General features: G+C 39.7%; 2 protein-coding genes across 2 annotated transcripts; both read right to left on the reverse strand.

Moving 5' to 3' along the window:
- Nucleotides 1–3,513: 3,513 nt before the first annotated feature.
- Nucleotides 3,514–5,337, reverse strand: LOC114579497. The gene is made up of 5 exons (XM_028694257.1): nucleotides 5,317–5,337; nucleotides 5,178–5,228; nucleotides 4,784–5,071; nucleotides 4,338–4,547; nucleotides 3,514–3,696 (listed from the first exon to the last, which is right to left on the reverse strand). The coding sequence occupies exons 1-5, from the start codon at nucleotides 5,335–5,337 to the stop codon at nucleotides 3,514–3,516; spliced, it is 753 nt and encodes a 250-aa protein (XP_028550090.1).
- Nucleotides 5,338–5,630: 293 nt separating this feature from the next.
- Nucleotides 5,631–6,812, reverse strand: LOC110091940 (aspartyl protease family protein At5g10770-like). The gene has a single exon (XM_020816254.2). It carries the CDS (start codon nucleotides 6,810–6,812, stop codon nucleotides 5,631–5,633), a length of 1,182 nt encoding a protein of 393 aa, XP_020671913.1.
- Nucleotides 6,813–8,443: the final 1,631 nt, after the last annotated feature.

Genomic DNA, 8,443 nt, shown 5'->3' on the forward strand with positions numbered 1-8,443 from the left:
CTCAAGTGAAGAGAGAGAAGAAGAGGAGGAGAAAGGGGAAAAGGAGATTCCTCACCTCCTCGACCACCGCCGGAGCTCTTCCTGCCGCCTGAAGACACCGGAACTCTGCCGGATTTTCGGGAGAACGCAGGAATTCTGTACAACTTCCATGAGATGCTGAAATTCTTCCCAATTTAGAAGAGAGTTCCCTCCTGACGCCGAAACTCCGCCCAAGTGAAGACGGAGTTCTCCTCTGCCACCAAAGACGTCGGACTTCTGCCCGACGTCGGACCTTCACTCTTCGCCAAGTTTCTACCCGATGCCGGACTTCTACCGATTATCGGACTTCGCTGGACGTCTATGCGAAGATGCATTTCTTTTCATTGCTGGACTTCTACCTGACGCTGTCCTACTGATCTTCGTCGTCAGACTATGGTCCTTCTGACCAAGCGAATACGTCGATAGTAGATCTTTGTATTTACATCATGTAATGTACTCCATAAGATGTACATCATGCTAAGGCCTTTTCCCAAGGAAGGGTCTCATTTGTAATCGACTGCAAATACTAGTGGATTCGTTCAAACTGGGCTAGGCCCCGTGGTTTTTCCCCCTTTTACAGGGGTTTTCCACGTAAAAATCTTGGTGTCTCATAAATGCTAGACCCTCTCTCCTTATCTGCTTGCGTGCCAGATCTTCGTACAATGCTAAGACGTTAAATATAATATTTCTCTACCGCCGCGAATACTCCTGGACGCAACAATGTTATATTTGGATGTCATTTGATTATCCAAGTATTGCACTAAAGCTTTGAAATATGCTTTGGTCCCTTAATTTTGACCTATTTAGGCCAAGATTGAACTGATTTTTGAGTTTTTGGGTTCTTATCATCGATACATTCAATTTAAGTAAAAGTTTTCTAAAATCAAAATTTAGATGATCCTAATTTAATATTTGAGATATCCGATTCATATATGCATCGAGATTCATGCCTGATCAAAATAATTTTTGGCGACTTATAAAGAAGCAAAATGATGAAGATATAGCAAAGAGTATAACAGGAGAAGAAAAGTCGCCATGAAAATAGATCTTCAAAGCTCTTCTTTGGAGAACGTGAAGGAGTAAGCCAAGAGCAAGTGGGGCTTTATGGGCATGGTTTATTGTACATAACTTGTATATTAGGAACCTCATTTGGTTGTCCGTTTAAAATACTTCTTTAGTTTCCGAACTAAAAAATAATAAAAGTTAATTTGTTTAGAAGAATTGCTTTCATAAAATACATTTGATAGCCATTTCACAAGCGGTCCCGGTCCATGTTCTACACATGCGAAATCTCCAACTTACCCCCGGACGTCTGCACGAAGCCTTACAACGTATCTTCGACCCTCTTCTTCCCTTGGACGTCAAAAGACAACCTACACGTGTGAAAATTTCACAGTGCAAAAGGGTTAGCGGACAAGGACACAAAAAATTCACAGTGCAAAAGGGTAGAGCATAGTGGACTGCAAAAGATTTGGAGAAAATTTCGCATCACATCATGAACAAAATCAAGCTGCGCAAGTGGCCGTTGATCGGAAAACATCTTGTCCTATTTCCGAATGTAGCCATGAGTGTTTTACTTGACTTCTCATCTTCTACCAAAACGAATTACAAATTCTTTTTTTTTTTAAGAAGAACGGGTATCCACCCGTTGCTACCTCCGAAAGGCCGTTTAACGGCATGACTAATTCCCGACTGACTTACAAGAGGCACCCACCCCATTAATCTCCTAGCCCGCACTTGATTGGACCCCACTTAAGAGGCGCTATCCCTCGAGGGGATTTGAGCATGAGTTGGGGGATTCCCAACCATACTGGCCCACTAACCAAGCTAAGCAACGGTGGGTTACAAATTTCTCTTATGACCTTTGTTCCCAATAGGAGTAGAGCCAAGCTACTAATATATCTGCCAAGGACCTCCTCGACTAGACTTCTTCACGCAACAATACACAGACCCATATCCTGAAATCAGGTCCTACTATATTATTTTTGAGGTGCTTACATTCCTGTTAATTTTTTGCTTTTTTTTTTTCATTCATTTTATATTCAAACTTAATTTTTGTTTCATGGTATAATGCCGAATAGTTGCATCTCTCCATTTTGATAAATCTCTTCTCCGACAATTTCCATCAGTAAAAAATAGTTTTTTTTTTTTATTAAATTTGCATCTATATTTGGATCTAACAGGCATCTTGTCCAATATATTCTTCGCTCCCTCTACATGTCCCTCTTTCCACAGGAACTTTTATTATATCCAGTGAACGTACGCAGAGGAAGGTTCGGTTTTAGGCAAAAAAATGTCTGTACCGAGTTTTTCGCGCTTGTACCGAGTTTTCAGTCGCTTTTTTGCCTAAAATCGAACCTTCCTCTGCGTACGTTCACTGGATATAATAAAAGTTCCTTTCCAAGGGCATGTACAAGTATATTGCAATTAATAAAACATTTATTTCTTGTTTGCAATGCTATTTATAAGATCGAAATATTTCTTAACGCTTTTTTAATTCATGAACATATTAAATATATTTTTATAGATGCATCAATATTCTTCTTTATTTATTTCTTCATAATATCATTCGTTGGGTTGACTGCATGAAAAGCAAATGTTTTAGCAATAAGAGGGAGCTAAGAAAAAGTTAAGAGGAGAACAAAAATCGTTGAAAACAAGTAGGTTCATTATTTTCTTGGAATGTTCATGTTCTGTTGATATATGTATGTATGTATTATAGTAAACACAAATTGAAATAATGAGTTAATTCATTAATATAAGTTTAAATAATCAATACGTCCAAATAACAAAAATTGTTATACAAGCCAATATAATTATAAATAGAATGAAAAGTAGAAAATAAACTATCAAGGCGGTACAAAATCAATACGAATCAAAACTAAATTCTCACTATAAATAAACAACTATTTAATTTGGTGACTAAAACTATAAGAAGATGAAAGAGAGGAGGAGAGGGAAATGAACTTACTAAAGAATAAGAGAAGATTTGGATACATTCGCCAAAAACTATTGTCGGGAGTAGAGATTGTGACCAAGGAAGAAGTAGGAGAGGGTGCTCGACGGCTATTGTTTGCGAGAGAGAAACAAGGAGGAAGGGTATGGGAGAGGTTCGACGATTGCTGCAAGAGTGAGAGGAAAAATTTGATGCACTAAGTTTCCTTTACCTCCTTAAATGGCAAGATAGATAGCACATAGTGGGAGAATCGAAAGGAGCAATAGGATTACGAAATTATCGTGATTGCGCAAAAAAGATAAAGAGACTTGCAAGCCGGTGACTGATTGCGCACAATTGATTGCGATTCAAGCAAAGTCGGAGTAAGAGAGGGTTCGGTTCATGCACTACAGGAAAAACGCTGAAAACCGGCGGTTTTTTCCGGCGGTTAGTCTAGATTTACCGGCGGTTTTGAATGTTACCGGCGGTCTCACGGCGGTTTGTAAGCCGTCGGAAAAATTGGCGTAGGAAACCATTTCCGACGGCGTTTTACCGGCGGTTTATTGTTGCGGCGGTTTTCCGGCGGCTCCTGCCGCCGGTAACCACCGGAATTTAAACCGTCGGTTTTCCGGCGGTTGGACCGCCGGTAAGCCGCCGGTCATGTAACCGGCGGTTTTCCGGCGGTTTAAAACTGGCGTCGTCTGGTTCGTAGACCGCCGGACGGCGTCGTTAGACCGCCGGTACTTTACCGGCGATGGATGGCGGTTATAGCCATCGGTATTACCGACGGTTTAAACCGTCGGGTGTCCATCGTAGAACCGCCGGCGGCCGTCGGTAACCGCCGGTACTTACCGGCGGTTTAATATTATAACCGACGGCTTATCTTGTCCGTCCGGTATCGTCGTTTCCGGCGGCCAAACCGCCGGAAACCTGTAGCACCTGAAAAAAAAATTGATAGCATCCCCTCTATTTGAGGGAGGTTCACCCTAAAGTCTAAACCTGCAGAAAAAGCAATATGTGTTGGGCAACACGCCACTATATTCATCACAGCCAGAAAATACAAACAAAATAAAAAATTCATCATAACATTACAATCACAAATTCACAAGATAGTTCATGATAATGTTACAATCACAAGTTCAGAAGTTCACAAGTTCTAATTAATGTATTCATCAAACATAATAAACATCTAATCATCATCGGTATCCTCACTGTCTGCAGATGGCTGCTCCTGTTGGTCCTTCTTCCTTTGTTTTCCAGCTCTGTAGGATTGCAACTCTGCTTGCATTTCATTCTGAGCCTTCCTCATTTCTTCAATCTCTCTAGCTTGAACCCTTTTCATCTCTTCAATCTCTCTAGTAAGTGCTGCAACCCTCTCACTTACAGATTCTTCAGCTCCACTTGGATCATGGAATGCAGAGGTGTATGAACTGCCCTCAATAGCAAAAGCTTGTGAACCCATGCCATATACCCTCCCCCTCTGTCTTCCACCAACAACTTCTGACCATGTCTGATACTCAGAAATATGGGCCGATCCAGAAGATGATCCCTCGCCAGTGGACTGCCGACTTTCTCTAACTCGTAAGAAATCATCCTGCAAGTTACAAATAGTTTTATTAAAATAAATTTTTATTCTAAAACTTCAATAAATTTTACTCACATGAGCCTTCTTAGATTTCTCATCAACCCACTGCTGGTCAGCTTGATGTTGATGAGTTCTTGTATGCAGCTCTAATGGTGTTGGCTCCCGACCCAGGTGCTCTTTTTGAAAATTTGATGCTTAGTTATACTAGCATAAATATATGTAATAAACCAATTCAAAACACTTACCAGTCGCCGCCTATGTTCTGTATGAGGTACAGATCCACCAGTATGAAGAGAGCTTCCTAAACCGCCGCAGTCAGAGGCTCTGTTCTGTTTATTCTGCTCTCTCATTTTTATAAACTCCGGGGTAGCCCAAGCACTACTCAAATCTGCCCAAACGCCCTCTCCAATCCAATTAGGCCTCTGCCCGGACTTTCTAATGTCCGTGAACATGTCTCTGAGACGGGTCGCTCCTCTCCTCTCAAAATTTGATCTGATCCTCGTGCTGTACTCAGGCAACCACCTAAATTCTTTCTGTAAAAATTTAAACAATATCAAAAAGATTAGTGCTGTCTCGTGCTGTACTCAAGAAGAAGAGAAGGAGAAGGAGAAGGAGAAAGGGGAATAGGAGATTCCTCACCTCCTCGACCACCGCCGTCGGAGTTTTTCCTGCCGCCTGAAGACGCTGGAGCTCTGCCGGATTTTCAGGAAACACAGGGAATTCGCAGGATTTTGTGAATTTCGTGAAAAAAAACAAGTTGTATTTGGATTATCCCGACTTGTGGGACGAAATCCGCCATTTGTAATCTACGAAAACACTAGTGGAAATTTGCAACTGGGCGAGGCCCCGTGGTTTTTCCCATTTTTGGATTTTCCAAGTAAAAACTCTTGGTGTTCACTCCTTTTTTCTGTTTGTGTGTTAAACTTACGTGCAACGCTCGGACGCGAACTTACAAACTCTACCGCCGCGTATTTTCTAACACGCAACAATCTTATTATTTGGTTAAGATTTAATTAGAAAGGAAACAAGTCTAACTAGAAATTTTGAGATTTTTCTCTTAATTTTCAATTCATTTTCATATACATATTCATTCTAACTACAACCATCAGCCCCAAAGCCAATTCTCAAGTTTTTTATATCATGCACTATATTGAATGTGCGTAACTGCACATTACCAATAATCACCTTATCACTAGCATATTTATTGGCAGCGAAGGCTAAGCATTGTTTAGATTTAGTGGTCCCGAGAAGTATCCCTGAGATATCTAATTTAATAATAACCCCGCCATCAAATTCAAACGTAATCCGCGGCACCTTCACGTTCACGTCTTGGTAGTTAGTAAAGTTATAGCATGTGTCAAGTATGCCCCATGAAGGCGCCCTCGGGTAATTGGCCATGTATTTTCGGAAAGTGTTGCGGATGCCATAGTAGGTAATGGGCGGCAGTCGGCTAATCACTGTGCCAGAGTCCAACATGGCTTTTTTGCCGGAGGCCAACATGGTTCTAGGGGATTTGAACACTGTAGGTGAATGGGCAGACAAATCACCCCCAACAGTAATAGAAATTAGCTTGACGAAGTAGAAGGATGGCATCATTTCGTTGGTTATCATCGGTGTATATTGCACATGAATGGCATCAATCCCTACATCACTCCCTAGTGAAAGATATCCAATTATGCCTGGCTTTGATGGTAGACAATATGAGAATACCAAGTCATATGATTGAGCTGTCTGGGAAATAATTGAAAGAGGACCCCGGCCGAAGCCTAATATCCCATCTACCTTCGGTACGCTGAAGCTGTTGTTTTGTCCGCAGCCATAACGAAAATTCTTTATAATATCATAGGAGAATTGTAAGGTGTCTTGAACGAGGTAGCCTTTAGTGTAAGAACCATCGCGGTATTGTACCTCATAGAGACAATTGTCGGTCCAGGAGCAATCATATGTATTTAGTTGGCTACAATAGTCGGAGTGGCAGCGGATGGATGCATAGGTGGAGGACTCGAAAGGGTTATATATTGGGTCTTTTTGGGGATAACACTTCTCGCAGGGTATACATTGCATCCAAGTGACATCGCTGCCGGTGTCAAAAACAAGTGAGTATGGGGAGGGAGGGCTGCCTAGGTATATGGTGACGATAAATTTGTGGGTACCAAAAAAAACGCCTTCTTCTATTGGAACTGTTGCTGAAACAGAGCTGCCAAGTGGGTTGAGATGGTATTCTCCGGTAAGCCATCGCACTGATACTAGAGAATTCTTCTCTATTAGAAGCATGTGAAGAATTAGAAGAAAAAAGAAGAAGATAATGAAAAGAGTATAACAACAGAGAATGGAAGAAGAAGTTGCCATGAGAATAGAATTCAAAGCGAAGCTATACTTTTTGAGAACTTGAAGGAATAAGGAGCAGGAGGGTATTTATAGGCGTGGCTTATTGTGCATAATGCGTTTATAGGAATCTTGTATTGTTGTCCGTTTTTAATGCCTTAAAATAACAAAAGATTGTTATCCTAAAATAAAATCAACTAGCTATTTGGGGCCAATATGCCCCGTTTGTCCTATTCATATATATCCCTATATTTAGATTTTTTCTAAAATAAGATAACTCATATACATTATTTCTACCTAATTAGTTCATAACCACTGGACTACTAATTAAGTATACCAACTATTTCTGATTGTATTTTAATTGTTCATTGAAAATCCAAATTATTATAGAATAAGAAAAGATTATCTAACAAAATATAACTACCTATTTAATAATTTTACATTAGTCTCCTAATATATATATATATATATATATAGGGGGTGGCTGTGAATTTGGGTTGTTGGACAAGTCGTAATCGAACCCATCCAACTGCAGAGAGGTCACAGACTCCTAGGGTTCATGCATCGAGTGGGTTTTGACTCAATATTGAGTTCATTTGTGTTAGATATCAATTGAATTGAATTGATTTTGATTTAGGTCGGTTATCAAGTTGAGTCGACGCAACATCACTAGGTATCCACTTAAGGGGAGTCCTAAAGGAACAACGTCTATACTAGGCTACGAAGACCTAGGTGCTAGAGTTGATTCCGAAGAAAATTGACCTCGAATAATGATGTCAACATTTATTGCTTTGTAAAGCTATTATAGAGAAATAAAATTTTAAAGTTGTTGTAGAATATAACTTTTTAAGTACAATTTTCTTTTTAAAATAATAAATTAATAATTGTCAAATAATTTTTTTTTATTATAGTGTGAAAAAAAAGGAGTTGTACAACTTCCATTAAATATATAACAAAACCTATAAGAAGATAAAACTTACAAATAGACCAAATTTGTGAAGGGAAAATTCTTTCCATATTTTAAAAGGCATATACTTCTCGCATTGTTTACACTTTTAAAATTAGGGGTGTCAAAATAGATTTTTGGGTTAGGTTTGGATTCAACCGAATTAACTTGCCTTCAACTGATTCAATCGAATTAGATAAAGATGTCAGAAATTCATACTCAGGCCCAACTTTCCTCTCTTCCCACCCACTCTTTCACTCCCTCTCTCCTCACTCCTCTCCCTAGTCAATATGCTTATCTATTGAGCGTATTTGCTCCTTCTTAATTTTTAGTTAAATATGCTCCTTTTGTTAATTGTCACTATTTACATGCTCCTATCTAAAAATCCCCTATTGTTGACCCAACTAAAACTACAAATAATTCATGTGTTACAACAAAATCCATAGACACAGACATTAAATCTAGTATGTCGAATGCATAATAATGGTGGATATGCTGCCACCCATGTGATCGATGATGAGATTTGTGAGTATATTTTGTTGGAGGCTAGAATGCATAATGTTACAGTATATGTCGAGGCTGAAGTAGTTCTCCCTAGAGAGCCTATTGGGACAAGCACAACTACATTCATATT

The sequence above is a fragment of the Dendrobium catenatum genome, unplaced genomic scaffold, assembly GCF_001605985.2.
Source record: "Dendrobium catenatum unplaced genomic scaffold, ASM160598v2 fragScaff_scaffold_431, whole genome shotgun sequence".
NCBI classification, from domain to species: Eukaryota; Viridiplantae; Streptophyta; class Magnoliopsida; order Asparagales; family Orchidaceae; genus Dendrobium; species Dendrobium catenatum.